Source organism: Calliphora vicina, chromosome 1, assembly GCF_958450345.1.
Source record: "Calliphora vicina chromosome 1, idCalVici1.1, whole genome shotgun sequence".
NCBI lineage: Eukaryota > Metazoa > Arthropoda > Insecta > Diptera > Calliphoridae > Calliphora > Calliphora vicina.
Genome location: NC_088780.1, coordinates 106351443 through 106373066, shown reverse-complemented (window position 1 = coordinate 106373066; position 21624 = coordinate 106351443). Strand labels below are relative to the sequence as shown.

The 21624-nt window shown below is 28.8% G+C and overlaps 2 protein-coding genes across 3 annotated transcripts in view; one reads left to right on the top strand and one right to left on the bottom strand.

Moving 5' to 3' along the window:
- CenB1A (Centaurin beta 1A) overlaps nucleotides 1–12775 on the bottom strand; it is a 32435-nt gene extending 19660 nt beyond the window's left edge. The window contains exon 1 of one of the 2 annotated variants that reach the window (XM_065515439.1): nucleotides 12297–12775. In XM_065515439.1, coding sequence (XP_065371511.1) covers nucleotides 12297–12349 — 53 coding nt within the window. In that variant the 5' untranslated portion in view covers nucleotides 12350–12775. The remainder of the gene's footprint in view (nucleotides 1–12296) is intronic. The other variant, XM_065515440.1, reaches the window with a different exon arrangement.
- Nucleotides 12776–15255: 2480 nt separating this feature from the next.
- On the top strand, nucleotides 15256–21310 carry Rassf (Ras association family member). Its single transcript, XM_065515438.1, has 8 exons — nucleotides 15256–15981; nucleotides 16077–16171; nucleotides 16228–16407; nucleotides 17019–17210; nucleotides 17271–18826; nucleotides 19970–20296; nucleotides 20355–20459; nucleotides 20536–21310. Exons 1-8 carry the CDS (start codon nucleotides 15942–15944, stop codon nucleotides 20594–20596), a joined length of 2556 nt encoding a protein of 851 aa, XP_065371510.1. The 5' UTR covers nucleotides 15256–15941; the 3' UTR covers nucleotides 20597–21310.
- The last annotated feature ends 314 nt before the right edge of the window (nucleotides 21311–21624 follow it).

The window sequence follows — 21624 nt, the reverse complement described above, 5'->3', positions numbered from 1 at the left end:
TTTAGTGCTGATATTTTAAATTCTGGACTTTATGTTATATTTTCCACAAGTTTCATTAAAATCGGCCCAAAATATATAACATATCTCAACATTTTTTGATTAGAAATTGCAAATATTGAAAAATTTGACCTTTGACCTTCATGATTTAAAGGTTAACGTTTTCCGATTTTAGTAAAACTTTCAGTTCATATTTTAAATTACCAGGACAATAATATTATGAACTTAAAATTTATAACAGTACGGAAATTGGGCTCAACGCCAAAATATGGACAAAAAATTAGTTTTTCTTGAAAATCGCAAAATTTAAATCGCAGGTACGGAAAAACTGTAAGAGGTATTGACATTTTTTTCATATTTTTATTCCCTATTATGATCTCAATAAATCCCAATGTGATGATCAAAATATTCTGAAAATTTTTTAAAAATTTGAAAATGGAGATTCGAAACAGCCGTTAAAAAATATTTTTTTTTGGCCATACCTGCGAATAGGTTAACGGTATCCTACGAAGACAAAAACTCGTAGGATACCGTCAAAATAATCGTCTTCATATAAACGTGTGCATTTTATTTTTGACAGATTGAAGTTGGTAGCCTGCTGTCTTGAATGTGTTTAATGCATTAATGTCACTTTTTCTTTTACAAAGTTAAAATTTACAAATAAAAGTTATGTACGCTGTTGCTTTTTCTTATAAAATTTTAATTATTGCCATATTTATATGAAACATTTTGAGGAATGCACATGTGATTTGACTGAAAAGTATGGCAATGCTTACAAAATTAATCCATTAGTGAGAAACACAATCATTGGTTAAATCCCGGCAAAATAAGTTTCAAATACGTATTTAGTTAATGTTTACTTAAAATTAAGTTGTATTTAAATACAGTTTGAGTTTTTCAGTGCTACATAAATTGTCTTATTTAAATAAGATAAAAGTATGGTAGCACTACTAAATATAAAAAATTTATCGATAGTTTTGCTTAAAACAGCTGTTCAACCAAAACAAAAATTGATACATTTTTCCCAATAAGAAATAAAAGTTTATTAAACAATAAAATTATTGGTAGGAAAATACACAAAAGAAGCTCCAATTGCCCGCATCGGAATTGTAGTTTTAGCAAGACGCAGTTTTTAGCAAGACACTGTTGTTTGCTTTTTTTCACTACAATAGAGTGAAAAAAAACAAACAACAAAAGTCAGCTGTCAAAAACATATGGTAGTTTATGAAACTTAAATAGAATTTAAATGGCCAACGTTGGCCATTTAAGTATCATTTGAAAAAGGACTGAAAAACTCATTTTCGTATTTAAATAGAACTTAAATATAATTCATATTTAAATACGAAGTCAAAAACTGGCTCTAAGGGCCTTAAAGTTCGAAATAGTAAAATTTAACTTTAAGGTTACCTTTTTCTATTGCTTAAAGTTAACTTTTACTATTAGGAACTTAAAGGCAAGTTGTAATAATGGCCCTAAGTCTTTATTACAAACATTTTTCATCATCATTTTTTTTTTTAAGTTAAAGAAATAAACAGTAATTTGGTTTAATTATCTGGAAATACTTGTAGATCAATATTTTTAAATGAGTTTGTGTCATTCTTTATTAACAATTTTAAAAATTTAAAGAAATCTTAAGATATTTTTACCAATCTGTTCGATATAGGGATATTGGATGAAAAAGTTTGTTTATAATTTCTAAATTTTTAGCTTTTTTTGTTAGCTCAGAGTAATTCATAAAAATTAAATCGCTTATTTTAAAATTTTACAGTAGAGACAAAAAACATTCAAACTTTTTTTTGCGTAAATATTTTTGAATTCTTAAACGCAATTTTTTTGTATTTTTCATTGTTTTCTATGCGCGTAAAAGCAAAATGATAAAATAAGTATTTGCCGAGATAAAAGGTTTTTTTGGACTTAGAGCTTTTTCTATTGCTTAGTTTGTATTTTTTGATGGACTTAGGTCTTTTTCTTAGAACTTGTCTTTCATTTCTTATTTTCTACTTTTTATACTCTTCACCATGAGTGGCAAGGATTTGTTATTCACTTTGTAATTTCTACATTTTTCATTTGCGACCCCACAAAATATATATTCTGGATCGTTACAGATAGCGAAGTCGATATAGCCATGTCCGTCTGTTCGTCTGTCAGTCTCTATGATGAAATCAACTTTCCGTAGCCCCTAAATAGCTTACATACATAATTCATACATCAATATATCGGGAATTCTTCCGACTCGGTTGTTAAAAATCGACAACATCGGTCCACAAATGGCTGAGATATAAGGAAAATACCAGGATAACCTAGATTTTTGGCCTATTTTTGATCAATAACTGGATTACTAAGTCATTATATAGACAAAATGGGTATCTAATGATAGATATGTCAAAGTCCATTGCAACGATGTATATAAGGCTATAGTAAGTTGGACCTAAAATGGGTCAAAATCGGGAAAAACATATTCTAACCAGAATTTTTTTTTTTCATCCAAAAATTTTTTTTAATTTTTTAAAAATTAAAAAAAATTTACAAAATTTTTTAAAAAGGGTATGTAAGGTTCGGCACAGCCAAATATAGATCACCTGCTTGTTTTTCACTAATAATTTTTAGGACGAAGCCTATTGAATCTGGATGAATTCAGTATAATATTTCCTCTAGCTCCCATACAAAAATACTTTATACTATGGAAATCATGTCATAATTTCATGCCGATCGGTCTTTAATAAGTCATAGCTCCCATATAAGGCCCGCTTCCAAAAATCACTTTAACAAGCATAAATCTCTTAAAAATGTTGGTATACACATAAAATTCAACGCAAATACTTTCATGGCGATCGGTCCATAATTAGTCATAGTTCCCAAATAAGTCCCTCTTCCGAAAATAAATTATTGAAATTTTAAAAGAAAAATATTTGACCGACCATTTTTTCTTACTTGTTTGAATACATGTCATTGAACAATTTAACAGAAATGGTTAAACTGTACTTTTTATAGGGACTTAGAGCTGATAAATTGTGATAAATTGGACTAAGCGCTTTTGCTCATCACTACAAAACAACAACAAAATGCGTGATAACTCCAATTTTTTTCTTTGTAATCAATGTATTTTTACTTATTGTACATTACTGCATTAAAATCTCAATTTCTAAAAAAAGTGGATTTAGAGCCTTTGCATGTTAAGCCAGCGAAATACATTTTTGCTGAACCAGCAATAATAATGTTGGAAAATTTTTCAAAATTTTTTTTCGCACCTTCGTGAAAAGGGTATATATAAATTTGTCATTCCGTTTGTAATTTCCACAATTCTGGATCCTTATAGATGGCGGAGTCGACTAAGCCATGTCCGTCGGTTGAAATCAACTTTCCGAAGCCCCCAAATAACTTACATACACGATTAATACATCAATATCATCCGGTTCGGTTGCTATCGAGAAAATCGGTCCACAAATGGCTGATATATAAGGGAAAAAACAGTACAACCTCGATTTTTGACCTATATCTGGATTACTAAGACATTAATATAGACAATATGCATATCTAATGATAGATATTTCGAAGACCTTTGCAACGACGTATATAAGACCATAGTAAGTTGGACCTACAATGGGTCAAAATCGGATATTTTTAAACCGAATGTTTTTTTTTCGCTAAATATTAAAAAAAAATTTAAAAAAACCATTTCTATTTAAATTAAAATCATTAAGGGAAGCTATAGAATTAGAAATGAATTTATTAAATGAATCTTTAACATTTTTAATTCTAAATTAAGAAGGAGGTGAATTAAGATTAAACTGAATTAAGCAATTCGAAACTACATTTAAAATGTATTATTTCTTATATTAAATTATAAAGTAATTAGCAATGTGAAAGAAAATTTAACCAAATATTTGAATTAATTTATAAAAATATTTACTACAATTATTAAAGTAACAGTTTATATGGAATACATTATGAGTTAAACGTGACAAATATGTTTATGACACAATTGTAAAATATGTAAGTAAAATAAAAAAAATTAACATAATTATGTATTCGTGGGGCACAAGTACAATTAAAAAATTATTATATACATACGTATGTATACACTTAAATACAGTAAAAAAACTAAAAATAAACAAAAGATATGTATAATATGTATAAATTTGTATGAATGTAAAAAATTACTTATGAATTAAAAAGTGTTGAGGGAGTACAACCGTAAAAATAAAACAATCAATACATTATTGTATATTTATATACTCAATCGAATAACCATTTGATAGAATTATGAGTAAGATGAATAAGTACAAAAAAAATATCAATTTATCAAGTTGAAAATATAGAAATAATTTTAAATATATACATACAATATATGTATGAGGTTTTAGATTTTAGATAATATTAACCCTTTCCTATCTGAAATACCGCAATTTTTGCTCCCTAATATTTAAACAGTGTGATTAAAAAAAAAAACTAGAAATAACGTTATAATCGGATGTGCCGAAAATATAAAATATTAACCCTCTAACCGTCAAGGCTGCCTTTAGGCGGGTATGTTAAATGTGAGTAATGCTGCTTTATTTGGTTATTTTTCCCGTTATAACGGTAAATATGTGTAAAGAGACAAACAATTTACTTATTGTGATAAACAAGAACGTGAACTTGTCTTTTGTTTGTTTCTATTCCAACGTATTTCTTTTTTTTTTTCAAACAATAAGAAATAAAATTGGCCGGTTAGAGGGTTAATTACTATAGTTTTATATTTATACCAGTTCCAAAATTCCCCAAAAAAAAAATTGGCTTATAAGAGACACTCTAATGTATATCCATGCCACATATTTTAATGATGAATACTATTTGCATACACTGCATTTAAATTGAACCAGTAGTTTAGAAGATTTATACTATTATTTTCAGGCCACTCATTGCTGTTTTGAAAAGCTAGCTTAATACTACATTTTGATTCATAACTTTTAAACTAAATGATTGTCCACATAGAAACTTTGCAAGAGTATATAAGAGTGTTTGTTATTACATACTATATATCGCACTCGCATACTATATATCGCACATGCTGTATTAACTCAAAATTTTGAAATGTTCAGTAGAGGGCAAAAACTGTTTGTGATTACATTTTAAGAGAATTTGAAAATCCGAACACATCATATTAAGCAAATTCCATTTGAAAATATATTTACATTGTTTTTTTTTAAATTTTTGCAATTATTGCAAAATAAATCTATTTTTTGAGTTAATACCATTTTTCTAAAATTTCTCGATATTTTTTTGTATTATTTTATCAACAAAACAATATCAACTCAAAATACAACCAAATTTAAATAAAACAATTTGATTATTTTTAACTTGAATAAAGGCTCAATTCAAAATAATACATTTTTTTATGAAAATATACCATGTATTTCTATTTAAATTTTTGTATTAACTCAAAATAATACCTTTTTGTTGATACAAGGTAGTCACTAATTATAATGAAAATGGTCTCAAATGTGGTTTTCGAGCTGAAAGAGTAATCGGAATACGTTGAAATTTTTACAGTAGATAGATATTGATGTTGTTAGTTGATTTCTTACAAAAAGTGAATTTTTAAAAATTTTGAGTTAATACAGTATTGTTGAACAAGTGCGATATGTATTATTTTTAGAAATTCAAAAAGATAGGTAATTGATGGATGAATTCACAGCCGCTTTGCTGTGAATTCATCCAAAAGTAATACTAAGAGTTAAGATCATAGAGAAAACACATAGAACGGAAACTCTCCTGTCAAAGACCTAACTCAGTTGTCAAAAACCTAAGTGGTGAGAATGTATTAGTAAAAAAACTATGTGAAAACAAAAACAACACTCGTATGTGTAACTTTTTTGAGTCATTTTTTTGGTTGAGTTTTTTTCGAGTTTCCGCTCTATGTTCTCTATGGTTAAGATACAAACTTAAAAAAAAGAAAAATAAATATTTTTCTATTATTTCTGATAGAAAAAGATTAATATGTATGTATATTCATTAGAGTGACAACCGATTTTTTTTATATTTCAAAGAGTGCCGGGTGGAATATTGTGACACTAGGCCTAAAAGTTAAATGCTGAAAATTTGAGCCAAATCGGACAACGAGGTCAAAGTTCAGATATATGCAAAATTTTACTATTTATATGGAATAAATGGGTGAAACTCGTTAACTTTCTGTAGATTTATTTATATTAATGAATATTACATTCAAAAAAATTTTTGGAAATTAACCCTGTATCTCCTTTGTGTCAAAATGACCCAAAAACTGTATTATCGCCAAAATTCGGACAAAAAATTGTAACAGTAAGGAAATTGGGCTCATTCGCCAAAATATGGACAAAAAAGGAGTTTTTCTTGAAAATCGCAAAATTTAAATCGCAGATACGGAAAAACTGTAAGAGGTATTGACATAATTTTCATATTTTTATTCCCTATTATGATCTCAATAAATCCCAATGTGATGATCAAAAAATTCTGAAATTAGTTTAACAAAATTTTTAAAAATTTGAAAATGGAGATTCGAAACGGCCGTTAAAAGACAAAAACTCATACACAAGTAAATACGGATATATTTAAAATAAAAATTAGCTTTTATTTTAATTTTTCTCGAAATATGTTAATTTTTTTTCCTAAATTTTTTGTTCAAGTGGCCTGAAACACGTTAATGGTCTGGCGAATTTGTTATAACTTTAACATTTTTTAACCAAATTTTGTCATTTATATCTCATTATAACGATAATTACGTACACATTTCGATTATTTTGTATTCAATTGCAAAAGTATTTATTTAGTAGCAAAATTTTTACAAAAACTGAAAAATTTGAATTTTTTTCCGAATTTTGGCGATAATACAGTTTTTGGGTCATTTTGACCCAAAGGAGATTCAATGTAATGTAATATTCATTAATTCAAATAAATCTACATATTTCTAGAAAAGAATGCAGAAAGTTAACGAGTTTCACCTATTTATTTCATATAAATAGTAAAATTTTGCATATATCTGAACTTTGACCTCGATGCGCGTCCAGAAATCGTTGTCCGATTTGGCTCAAATTTTCAGAATTTAACTTTTAGGCTAGTGTCGCAATATTCCACCCGGCATTCTTCAAAATTTTAACAAAAAGTTTTTTCCATACAACTGATTGTCACTCTAATATTCATATTGTAGGTATTATTAGAACTAAGCCATCAGAAATCTGTTAATTATTATAATTATATGACTTTAATGCGATACATATTTAAAAAATTTCCTTAATGGCAGCATTACTACTCCACATATAGTTTTGCTTATTGTAGCTAAATAACCATTTGCTTTTAATGAATAATGTGAGATTTTGTGAAATTATTAAATAGTTGACAATGAAATGATGATTAATCAACAAACAAAAATTGAGCAATAAATAAAAATAAATTAATTTTATTTTTTTGTATTTAATGATAAAATCAACATATAGAGCAAAAGTAGCGAAAGAGAAAACAAAAACACTTCGAACAGTAATTTGAATAATATTATTTCGCACTTTTATATGTAAACAGATATAATCATGCAAAAAAAAGTGTTTTAAAGTGATAATTCTTTAATGGACTTTTTTTAATAGCTTATTATAGTGAGTCCTTTACAATTATTATTGTTATTGAATTCAATTCGAGATGAACAATTTAAAAAATGTTTTATGCTAAAAATTTATCAAAATAATTGTTTTTTTTAATACATAGGTATGCTTCTGCATAATTCCATGATTTAAATAAACAAGGTTACTCCATTTCTCTCTCACAAAAATATTTTTGAAGTTTATTGGTATTATTTGAAATTTGTTTTTTGTAGACCATGACACAACAATATAAGGTAGACTCATTACAAAATACTTTCTTAATTATACAATTCTTGTAACGTCAAACAAAAGAAAATATGAAAAAATCAAAATCAAATAGTTTGACGTTATAGGGGTAAATATTGACAAATCTCCCTAATGATTCTACCTTCTAAAATTATTGTATCATGTTGTAAACTATAAAAAAATCATTGCCACATGAAAAAGGGGAAATAACGTTTAAGAAATGTTTAATATTAATGTGTAGTTTATATTAACTCTTTAATTAAATTTGTTTCTTTTGTAAATTTTGTTAACCATCCAAATTTTGTCAAATCAAAAACATAGAGTACCGACCATTTAAATAATTAGATACTATAGCTTCGTCCATACATCTATGTCCATGTTGAAATAAACGTTACAAAATTCATTTCAACATAAACTTTTATAAATTTCAGAATACATTACGTAAAAGTTTTATTATACCCTTCACCATAAGTAAGGTTTTACATAAGTTTGCAAAAAACAGTAAAAACTGGATTTCACCGAATCTTGCTCTCAGCCTTTTTGACCCAATCTAAAACCAGAGGATGTATAATTTTTATTTTGAATCTTTATGCAGTATTGCAAATAGATACTACTACTAAAGAAGAAATTTGTTTCGGTTTCTTGCCATCCGCAGCTTTTTTGTGTTTTTTCTTTCATGGAGTCTGTGTAAGGGATATTTTCCTTTCCAATGGCACAAATATTTTTTTCGTTTTTAGTTTATAATTATTTCTAAAACTAGTTTCTTTATTTAACATTTTTTTTATTAAATTTTTGGTATGCTGTTTTATATTTTTACTTTTAAATAAACATAAAATGGGATTTTAAAAATTAGTACGGTAGCACAATTTTTCATAATTCCAGTAAACGTCAGAGCGTTAATATGGCGACGAAAAGAGAATGTGACTTGCGATATGTAAGTTCCATGATAAAAATATAGAAGGTAGTTTCAATCAAATTTTGTTTTTTAAAATAAGGTTTTTTGAAGTTTCCTTATTTTGTGAGAATTATAAAAAGCGTTGCCACATTCCTAAAAATGATTCTGATTATCGAGACATTTATTACAGAAAATGTGTAATTTATAATTTAGTATTTAAATAAAAATGAATTATGTTGTGTTGGAAGTTATTGATACAATTTCTAACGTGCGCTTACTTATAATTGAAACACGATGACTATTTTTATAGGTCTTTTTCGTGTGCATTTTTCCATTTATGTTATTACTATGCAAATATTTTATATTTTAATTATAAGAGACAGCACACGCATGAATGTATTTTCAAGATCTAGCCGAGCACTTTCAGAAAATATAAAAAGTCTTTGAAATCTTAGGGAAAACAAAAAATGGCACGCGTTTAAAAAATTTGCATGTCGAAGGTGCTCTACTTTGAGTTTTAGATATAGCCAGCCGCTGTTGTCGTATGTTGGGTAATGTAGAGACTTTAAAAAAAATCATGTTTGAATGTTTGCAAAAATATTTGGTATTTTTGCAGTAGGGGAAAATAAACTTATTTTTATGTTTTTTAATATTTTTCAAATTAATGTAATTTAAATATTCCCATAGAATGAAAGGGAAAGCTTTATGTCGCAGAGTGTGATTCAAAAAAAGAAAATGGAAACATAAAATTATACTATCCATTTTTAGCGCAATTATTAAAGGGATCGAACTATTCCATATTTAAACCTAAGAAAAAATGAATTCCTCAACTAATGACGAGTGCTGCATATTATAAAATTAAGCCACAACTACATAATTTCAGAATACATATACAATAATTTAACTCACGAATTGGACAATTATGTTTGGGATAAAACAAATGTATGTCTAGAATCTTCCGTTTTTGCGACGCGTGTTATTAAACACTTGTGGAAGATCCAAACTCGATCGCCAGAATTCCACCACGTAACTGTTTACTCAGATGGTTGTTTCTTTTAGTATGGAAACTCAATTAACGATTGAACAAAAATTTTTAATAAGTGGACATTAGACATTCTTCCAAATGCTGAGGATAATATGCCCCTTCGATGAGCTATTCAGCACGATAACGACCATAAGCACTCTTCACATGTTGTTAAATCGTGGTTAGCACAAGAGTTTCGGTAATGTAATGGCCACCACAATTACCAGATCTAAACCCGATTGAGAACCTTTAGGAAATCGTTAATCAAAGAATCGATTCCGAAAATTGCAATAATTCAGATATTATGTTTCAAGCATTGGTAGATGCTTGGAACGCTATTCCTGAAAATTGTATTGCCAATTTGATAGCTTCACTGCCTTGCCGATGTAAGGCCGTCATTGAAAATATAGCCTTTGCCACGAAAAATTAAGTTCTATAGACATAAATGTTTTCGAAGCGATTGTTGCATATGTTTTGGCCAATGCAATATCAACCCATACGTATTTTTTTCATTTTTTTTCTTTTCTGTGCAAAAATTCTGAATTAAAATTTTGAAAAAAAAATATTACAAGCACATGAATATTTTTTTTAACTTTGGTATGGGGGCAGTTTTTCTGCTGCTGGAGTTGGCCAATCGCTCTAAATTAATGAAATAATGGATGGATTTATCTATAGAGACATATTGGAAAGAGTAATGCTTCCAAATTCTGAGGATAATAAGCCTCTTGGATGAGTTATTCAGCACTATAACGACCCCAAGCACTCTTCACATGTTGTTAAATCGTTGTTAGCACAAGAAAGAGTTTCGGTAATGGAATGGCCACCACAATTACCAGATCTAAATCCCATTGAGAACTTTTGGGAAATCGTTAATCAAAGAATCGACACCGAAAATTGCACTAATTCAGATATTATGTTTCAAGGATTGGTAGATGCTTGGAACGCTATTCCTGCAAATTTTATTGCCAATTTAATAGCTTCACAGCCTTGCCGATGTAAGGCCGTCATTGGAAATATAGGATTTGCCACGAAATATTAAGTTTTATAGACAGAAATGTTTTAAAAGCAATTAGTTGCATATGTTTTGGCCAATGAAATATCAACCCATACGTAGTTTTTTAAATTTTTTTTCTTTTTAATGCAAAAAATTCTGAATTAAATTTCATATTCTTATTTTTAAAGCATTAATTAAAAAATATTATAAGCAAATGAATATTTTTTTTTACATCTTAAAGTAGTTTAAACCACTTTTGTAAAATTCTGTTGCTGGTTGCATATGTTTTGACCACCACTGTATGTACATAGGTATTGGGTAAAAGGTTATGTGTTTAAAAACTGAAACTATGAAATATAATTTGCAAAAACTGATTCCATTGTACTGTCACTCACAGCAAATACTTACATTATTATTTAAAATACCATAATCGGTTCAAGAATTCCTCAACTATAATAGACTTTATAGAAAAAAGTTAGCAACAATTGATTTTTAGTGTGAAAAATATTAGAAATGGCCATTAACTAGGGTTCTATAACTGAAACAAAAAGTCGACTTTTCGATCTTTCGACTTTTTCCGATTTTAAAAAGTCGACTTTTCGAACTTTCGACTTTTTTTTCGACTATTTTCGAGTTTTTTCAACTTTTTACCATTTTTTGTAAAAAATACGTGGTTTCTACATTTATTAATGCGCCTTTTGTAATGTTTAGCAATAAAAATTAAATTTATCAAGGCGATAATAGTTAGAAGAATGTTGTAAGAATTTTGTGTAGAAAAAGCTTTATTTTATAAACATTTATTTATTATTTACATATATTAGCATAAACTACAAAAAATGAAAGTGTACCAAATTGAAATAGTTTTAGTATAATGTTGCAATTAAATATTTGTTTCTAATAATCTAAGAAGTCGACTTTTATCGACTATTCTACTTTAATTGACTATTCGACTTTTTTCAGGAAAACGTAGATTGTTCGAACAATCGACCTACCATCAACCTAAATACAAATAATTGTTGACAAATTAAAAAAGTTCTTAAGTAAAAAATACTAAGAATTTCAAAATTAATCTTATTCTTAAATTCAATTCATCATCGAAATTTTTAAAGTGATTTACATACCTACTTATAAACTATGTAATTCAATATTAAATCACATCATATCACTTTTCAAAACGATTAAAGAAATGATGGACTATAAAAATATCAACAGAAACTTGAATGATTATTACATACATACATATGTATTAATTGCAAAAGATTTGTTTGAGTGCAAATAAACCACATTAAAAATATTCATAACGTTAAACCAAAACAATACAGATAAAAAAATATAAAAAACGAAACAATAGGGGCGTTGCTTTTACGTCTGTCTACTTAACTGGATGAATAGCAGCTGAAAGTTCGAACTGATTAAGTTCTCTTAATTAATCACTAATTTTGAATAAGCATCATCACATCAACATTTTATATTTACCCTTCAACTTTTATGAATTTTATAAATATGTAGTTTAATAATAATTGTTTTTTTTCTGCTGACACTGACACTTACCTAAACTTTGGTGAATCCTTGAGACATTCCTCAAACTCTATAGTGGTTTTCATATTTCTGATAATATTTATACAAAACACAAATTCGATTATTTTTCCAATTGTTTCTTTTATTATAAAAAAGCGTGTTTAATGTACAACTATGCGTTTTTAACTAAAACCATCAGGCACACACTGCAGATTCCTTCACATTAAAACTTTTAGCATCGGTTATTATAATTTTCAGCTGTTGCGCTTAAATATCCTTTCGTTTCCTTTTTTTATATATTTTTTTTTTGTATTCACGCCTTTGTGTTGGCTGTTTTCCTTTAATTCTTTGATTCACTTTTCGTAGTTTAACACGTATTTTATTGAACCTTACTTTTTTTCTCTGTTGCGATTTTCTCTATTTCATCATAATTTTAATTAACACTTTTTATATTTGAACACTTTATTCAGCATTATCATAAATTTTAGCATTAATTTTATTATTCATTGTTGTAACTTTGTTAAAATTACTTTTGGAAAATTAACTATGTGTATATAAAAAATTGCTGACTTAATTTTGCACAAAAAACTTCAGAGCGAACAGAGAAATAAACATCAACTATCCCAATAAACAGACAACGTACTCACTTTCTCTGTCATAGTTGTAAAGTTTGGTAGTAGCTGGTTGGGTGAAAAATATGTTTACTTAATTCGTAGTAAAATGATGATTTGTATAATTAGAAAAAAATATTTTTATAGAAATCAATTGAAATAGTTGCACAAACATTTCCTAATAAAAATCATTAGAGGAAGAAATCTTGATGCAGAACAAATCAAGATCCCCAAGTAACAGTTTATATTTTCATAATTATTTTCTGTTAATATTCATATTTTCTGTATTGCTCTGGGGTGTATAGAACACCGGCTGTACATCAAAATTTTCTGATGTACTGTCATATATGTAAATCCAAAAAGGTTCACAATGTTAATGAACAGTACCATATTATATATCATATTAACCCCCATTAACACGAAGTCTGGGTATGTGTTAACTAATAGTTATACTGACAGTTTTCATACAAAAATTATTTTAAACGACAGTATAACTGTTAGTTAGCACCTAACCAGACTTCGTGTTAATGGGGCTATATGCATTTTGAAGCACTATTCAATGTTACCCATAATGATCAGATTATTTTTAAATATATGATAAAACGTTTGTGTGCTTATAATTATGAGAGCTATCAACACCAAACAAATTATTAAAATGAAAGTTGTTTCGATGATCTTGATGTATGCCCTATTTTTAATAAAATATCATTAGAGAAAGATATAAACATCCCTGTAACACAATATATTTTGATGTTGCTTATATTTACCGGCTTAAAGTAATGTATAAATTCAAAATGCAGTTTTTGGTTCAAAATATTAATTAATTGTACCATACAGAGCTGTAAATGAATCACTCATTTTTGAATTAATTCACGAATCATTCACACAAAAAAATGAATTGAATGAAATTTGAGTTAATTCAAATGAATTTGGTAAAAATGAATTGCAATTCGTTTCTAATTCAAATGAATTGAATTGATTTTGAATTAATTCAAATGAATTTGGTAAAAATGAATTGCAATTCGTTTCCAATTCAAATGAATTGAATTGATGTTGAATTAATTCAATTCATTTACAATTCATTTGAATTGAATTGATTTTGAATTAATTCAAATGAACTAGAAACAAAATTAGCATATTTAGCAGGTTGTTCAAAGTCATCAAGTATGCAGTATAATTAATCGACGGTTAAAAAATCTTTCTTTAAATATAATGCGCCGTTACCATCGTCAGCTGGCGTTGAAAGATTATTTTCGTACGCCTCTATTCTAAACATCCCTAAACGTGGATCTCTTTCAGATGATAATTTTGAAAAGCTATTATTGTTTAAGGTGAATGATGCATTCTAATTAAATATAATTAGCCTTATTTATGAAACTCAATTGTGTTTTGAACTACATACATTGTTATTTTTCCTGATTTTTGATTATTTTTGAAAGATAGTTTTATTTTTTTGAAATAAATATAATATAAACATTAGCAAAAAGTTTGTCGTTGGGTGGTCGTGGGTCACAAAATTTCAAAAATTATTAATTGCTTCTTGAATATTAAATATGTTTTGTCGTTCAGCGTATTTCAAAATAAAAATCAGTTCTTCTTGAAGAAATAAACACCAAACAACATGTTTTCATTGATCATGCGCGTATACAGGACAAGGCTTTTCAATTTTTGTACTGGATATTTTCATTTTGGTAGGAGAAATCTTTCATTCCCCCTAGAGATCTGCTCTTGAATTTTATTGATTGCAACTCATTTTCGAGTCATTCATTTGAATTGCTAATTCTTTTTTCTAATTCATTTGAATTAATTCAAAATCAATTCAATTCAAATGAATTGTAAATGAATTGCAACTCATTTTTACAAATTCATTTGAATTAGAAATGAATTGAAATTCATTTCTGCCTAATTCGTTTGAATTGATTCAAATTTCATTCAATTCATTTTTTCAATTCAATGAATTAATTCAAAATTTAGCTAATTCATAATGAATTAAAATCAAAAAAGAATGATTCATTTACAGCTCTGGTACCATATATATCAAATGAGAGGTACTATTATCAATGATATATTAATTGTTCCCCTATATTTCTACTTTTATTAGCTACTCTGTGCATGTAAAGGCCACAAGTGCTGCCAAGTTCCTATGCTTGTACAACTGATTTTTCCATTTATTTACACTTTCCAGTTGTCAATTATTACAAAAACAAAACAAATAAAGCAAAAAATAGTCGCATGAGACTTTCCAGTGTATATTTTTCATTACTATTTCTAATTTTACACGATAATTGCAATTTCTGTGTTTTTTTACTTTTTAAGCGGACGTAGAACGCGGCGATTAAAAATTTGCAAAGAAAAAAACCACAATTAATAATCTAATCTTGTTAAAAGTGCATGTTATTAATAATAGAAAATTTAAAATAAACAAAACTTATTAAAAAAAAACAGGTGCACAAACACGAAAGAGAAAAAACAACGAATAGAATAATACACAGAGAACAAATTAACAAAAAAAGGAGGCGTATAATAGTGAAATAAAAAAAATTCAATAGAGATGCATAAATTATAATTTAAAAAGAAAACTAAATTGAATAAACAAAACACGTACGCAGTAATGAAACATTAAATGTACAAAAAGAACAAGAAATTGTTTAAAATAACAAATTTCTAGAACTCACAATTATGGAAAATTGTTAATAAAGAAAATAGGAAAATAACGAAAAGGATTATGTGAGACTGGAGTTTCTTTAGTTTTGTGTTCTTTGTTTCCAATGATACTCGTAATCAAGTTGACCCTTTAATATTGACGGTCTTATAGTTTACACACATACACAGGGTATTTTGGTTTTTAGGCCATTTAAGTTCAATTACCTTTAAATTAAAATATTGAATATTGAAAAAAGAAAAGTTTTTAATAACGTTTATATAATTTTGTTTTTAAATTTTGTGTAATAATAATAATTGCGAAAAGAGAGTGGAGGTGGGGGTCATTAAACTGAAGTGTAAGTGTCTGTGCTATTGTAAATAGCAAATTATTAGGGAGAGGTTTCAATTTCTATAACATACAATTATGTGGAAGTGTCACAAGTGCGGAAAACCCGTATACTTTGGTAAGTACAAACTACATACATATTAACCTCACTTTTTCTAGTTTTAAACTTAATTTATAGATTAATTGAATTTTGGTGATTTTTTTTTACTTTAGCGGAACGCAAACAGTCATTGGGATATGACTGGCATCCCGAATGTTTAAGGTGTGAAGAATGTGGCAAACGCTTAAATCCCGGACAACATGCTGAGGTAAGTGATCATACATTTTTTTTTAAAGTATGGAATTAAACATTTAAGATTTTTAGCATAAAGGTGTGCCTTATTGTCATGTGCCATGTTATGGAGCTCTCTTTGGACCTCAACTATTTGGTCATGGAACTCGTGTAGAATCTCATAAAAGCTTTGGCAACAAAGCTACCTTCAATAGACCCGGTCAACAGAATGGTCCTTCTTTACCCAGAGATCATCTTGAGTCAAAATTAAAGGTAATTTTTCAATGGCGTTGTAAAATATTTAATATCGAGATTAGTGCTTTTGTTACAACATTATTTATTTTAAAACTTTATTAAAAATATATATTTATATACGTGAACCGTGGTCTAGATTTTGAAAAAATATTAAATCTTTTAGTAGCATTTTCATTTAAAACATAATAGTCTGTTTAAAATTAAACAAATAATTACGAAACCTTGTACGGACATTTTACTATGAGCATTCAAATCCAAACAAAATATGTATTGCATGAAAAAAAACTACCGACAATATTTTATATTTTTGTAAACATGTGTTAATTATAGGCTATAAAAATGTCCGAATTGTAGTGACTCTAATTTATGTTGGAATGAATCTGTAGGTTAGAAACTGTGAGCATATTTTTAAATGTTCAACTTTTAAATTATCGGACGGTCATGGACTAACTCAGTTGTTTAGTTTCTATGTGCCACTGATTTTTTAGCATCTGAATTCAGTTTCAACGATTCTCTAAAATGTTTGGTTTTCTCATATCGATTTGTTATTGTTTGGTTTACAAAATAGAGTTTTGTTAAGTTTAATTATTCTTTCGAAATAACTCATTCAGAAAACACATTTCTCTTAGGTATATAATCAATTCTATGACAACAAAAGTATGGAAGTGCGAAGCAGAGAAGTTAACAATCGTTTAATACTCGAAGGAGCTTTGCGTGTCTACTGGGGTGTACAAGGTGTCATCCATTTGAAGGAAGATGATGATCAACGTACATTTGTAGTGCGTAAACGCAACTCATGTCGCGTATCAAAAGCGGATAATGTAAGTTTTAGTATAAAATAATAAACACAGAACACATTCCTAACCAATATCATTAAATAGGATGCTTCCGATAAAGAAAATAACGATGGCACTGAGTCTTTTGAAGGCGCTACCACAACAAGTGATCAAGTTGATGCTATATCTACAGACGTTTCCTTGAGTGAAAGTATGACTTTTGATTCATGCAGTTTAAATGAATATCCCGAGTTGCCAACCACACCAGAAGATGCTTCGGCACAAACGACTGGCACAAGTGTAACCGAAACACTTACGAATGGTAAACATGAAGAAGATTCTTCATCTACCACCACCACTTTGTGTGATGAGCAGTCATCGAATATAACATCTGCAACAATATCAAACACTAACAATTGCGTTAGTTCTACGTTGCCCTCGAAATTGGATAAATTGGAAAAGTTAGATTGGGATGAAATTGATGATTTGTTGCAAGTGGAGCGACGTGTCAGTGAAAAGGATAAAGTTTATGAAACTATGCCGGTACGCCTGCCCTCGACTTCGCCCCAAAACTCTTCATCATCAACTCCTACTTCGGAAAGTTCTAAAACAATGTCGAATCAAAATAGCACCGATTCAACTAATATCGAAGATGCCTCACCCTCTAAAACATCTTCGTCTTCCACCACAACATCATCCGCTAGTTCTTCCTCCACCACAACTTCTTCCGATAATTTTCTAACAGCCACTGCCTCATTGAACACGACCACAACTGCTGGAACCAGCACAAATGCCAATACAACCACCTCTACTACCGTTGATAATTACGAAACCTCCGATGATGCCACTTTGAAACCCATGGATTTTGAAGATTTTAAACGTAGCGTCCATCAAGACTACGTAAATGGTGCCAATTCTTTCCAAGAGCACAATGATGATACTCTTAAGCGCAATCAACCCATAGATCCTTCACGTATACACGACTCCCTTAAGCTGTACAGTGCTGCCGACAACCCCATGAGCAAAAGTTTTAATTGTGAACATGCCCTGAGATCTATAGATGCTTCATTTATAAATGATACTCTATCGCTTAAAATCCATGAGGGCGGGTCACCGCTTAAACGTTCTCCGTATGCTTTACAGAAAAGTGGTTCTGCGCAGGCGCAACTAATGGTAACAAATGGTCGTTTTGAGAAGGGCATAAATCGCTCCAAGTCAGGACCATCGTGTGTGGTATATTCTTCCAGCGATGACGATGATGATTCTACTTTGAAACCACGTCACAGGCGAGATGGCGGTGGTGATGTTGAAAACAACCAGCATATTTCGGCTACCATACGTAAAAGTGATATACCACCAAAATTTATACAAATCAAAATGAATTGCTATCCCAGAGAAGGTGCCAGTGATTGTGATTCCAGCCGCCAGGACAACGCCCAATCAACAACATCACAAAGTGGTGCTGCTGCCGGCGATGAATTGACACAAACGGAATCATTGTACACTGCAACTTCAGGCGGTGCTCATCAAAACCATCACAACAATACACATCATCTTGATAATGATGAACAACCGTTGCACATAACCGAAGATGGTGTGGTATTGAGAAGACCACCACGCACGGGAGCGGCAGCCATAAAGAGGAGAAGTGGCAATAGAAGGTAATATAGAGTGTTCAACAATTATGTAGAGGAAAAATAACTACAATTCATTGTACTTTATCCTGTGTCTTGGACATTTTTGGTTCAATATAAGTAGCCGTGATCAAAATTAATACAAAAAAAATAATCTTTAAACATTTAAGAGAGAAATATTTGATTTGGTTTCCCTCTCTTTATGTAGATTCACTAAAAAGGGATAGGTGGTAAAACAAAAGAAATTCGAACAAATAAGGGGTACATTATTCATCTTTGGTATTTTTTTCCATAAACTATGTTTTTCTATAAATATTTTATTATGACCTCCCACCACGACACAGTCATTAATTTAAATAAAAATCGTATCATTTCAAAGGGGACAAATATTAACTATAGTCTTAAGGTGTAGATTTTCATTTCATAAAAAATATCTATTTTTCGTATAAAAAACTCAAATATCGTAAATACTGCGATTTTAGAGAAAATAAGCTCAATCTGTGATCACATTTTAGTGTAAAAAACTCAAGTATCTCAAGTAAATCGTTTGAGACAATCTATATCTATGTACATCACAAAAAATTCCGCAAAATGGAGTATTTTCAAAAGTCAATCTTGACGGGTGTTCAAGTGTGAAAAGGGAAATTTGTACTTTTTCTCCTAATGATACTTTTTTAATATTTTTAATTAATAAACTTCTTGAATTTTTTATAATAATGAGCCTAGAAACTTGAAATATATGGTTAATGAGAGTACAAAGGGTCTAATTATTGGTACTTTTTCTTTATTATTTACTAGTTGAAGCCGGGGCGGCTTCGCCCGGTAGCAGTTACTAATGTTAGTCCTTCAAGTTTCTCCAACCCACATACAATTGCCTGTTCTTATTTATTTGCAAATAAAATATCTAAATTTGTACTGCATACTTTAGGGAGCTTAAAGCTTACAAATGACTGAACTCAAAAAAAAAATCCGAGTTTAACCCGGAATTTTTTCTTTACAAACCATCTCCTGAAAATTTCGAATTGAATAAAAAAAATCAGCCAAATCGCTCGAGCCGTTTTCACGTGATGCCTTTACATACATGGACCATTTAATTTTTATACATATATATAGATTTCTTTGCTAGTAACATAAATATTTTGCTAACTCATATAACACCTTTCTTTGCAGATCACGCACCAAACTAAAACGCCGTTGTTCTATTAATGGTCACTTTTATAATCGCGAAACTTCATTCTTTACACCACCCTATGGTTCACAAATGTCCGTTTGGGTAACTTCGCTGGTAACCACACAAGAGGTCATAAATCTGTTGTTGGAAAAATATCGGGTAGATAGTGCAGTAGAGAATTTTTCGCTTTTTATCATAAGGGACAACGGGGAACAAAAGCGTCTCAAGGACAATGAGTATCCCTTAATAACACGCATTATGATGGGTCCTCATGAGGATGTGGCCAAATTATTCTTAGTCGATGCAAAGAAAACTGATGAAATAAGGTATACAAATTGAAATTAACCCAAAAAATTTATATAATTGATTTGATTTTATTTCTAGCAATGAAGTTGCTCAATTTTTGAATTTATCAGTACCAGAATGTCGTGCTATACTTGAACGTTATGATCAAGAATTAGACCGAGAAGTTACCAAAGTTAGAGACAAGTAAGTTAATGATTAGTTTTTATTTATTTTGTATATATTTCCTTATAATTGAAAACATTTACAAATTCTCTTTTAGATATGCGGAATTACGCCGTCGTATTGTTGGTCGTATGGAATCTCTTAAAGTTCATTTATAAATGTTCTTCCCCCCGAAACACTTTTTACTTTCCTTGAAGAAAAGAACAGTTTATGCAACATAGTTTTCCCATAACTTAAAACATTTATTTAGTATTGATATTTTAGTTGCACAACTCAATTGAAACTCAGTTGAAAAAAACAAAAAATATTTAATATTTTCCATTATGATCAAACGAGTATAAATGTTTTTATTTTAATTGCCAAAAGCTATTTATAAAGCGTTTAATACAGTATTTAAAAAAAAACTTCTTAATTTTTTCGAACAAACAAGTGTCATAGTACATGTTTTTTATTGAAACTTTTTTATTTTTTTAATTTTACTTTATTATGTACTACTATACTATTATTGTTGTTTAGTTTACTAACCACTCACAAAGCCAACTCTTAACAAAAACAAACAAATACAAAAAAAAAATAATAACAATGGAAATCAAAAGATTTAATTTTAATATTGAAAATAAAGTTCATTTAACTTAAACATATGAAATGTGTAATGTGTGTACTGCAAATTAACAATTGGTCTGAATTTGATAATAGTTAAACAATATCAATGAAATGTAAACATAATTATTGTAGTTTTTTTTATATAAAAAAAGAGAAAACATGTTTTGTTTTTTTTTAATGAAAGAGAAACTTAACAAAAAAATATATACATATATAATAATGAAATCTCTATAAAGTCCCCAGTGTTTAACAAAAAAACAAAAAATATATATACATTGTGTTTTATTTATAAAATTTAGAATTATTAATTGAATTATTAACTACCAGACTATTTGTTATTTAAGATTTACGTTAATTTTTAGTGTCAATCTATATTATAGGAATGTATTTTGTGTGGTAGAAAAAATATTGGATTTCTTTAATTTATCACATAATCGCATTTTATTTGCATTTAAGTGTTATAGTCAGCATCTATTGTTGGAAAAAATAATAGAAACAAAACATTTTAATGTATTGTAAATTAGAATTGATCTAAATATAATAAAATAGGCTTCATTAATTGCGGAGGACTCTGGTTTAAACA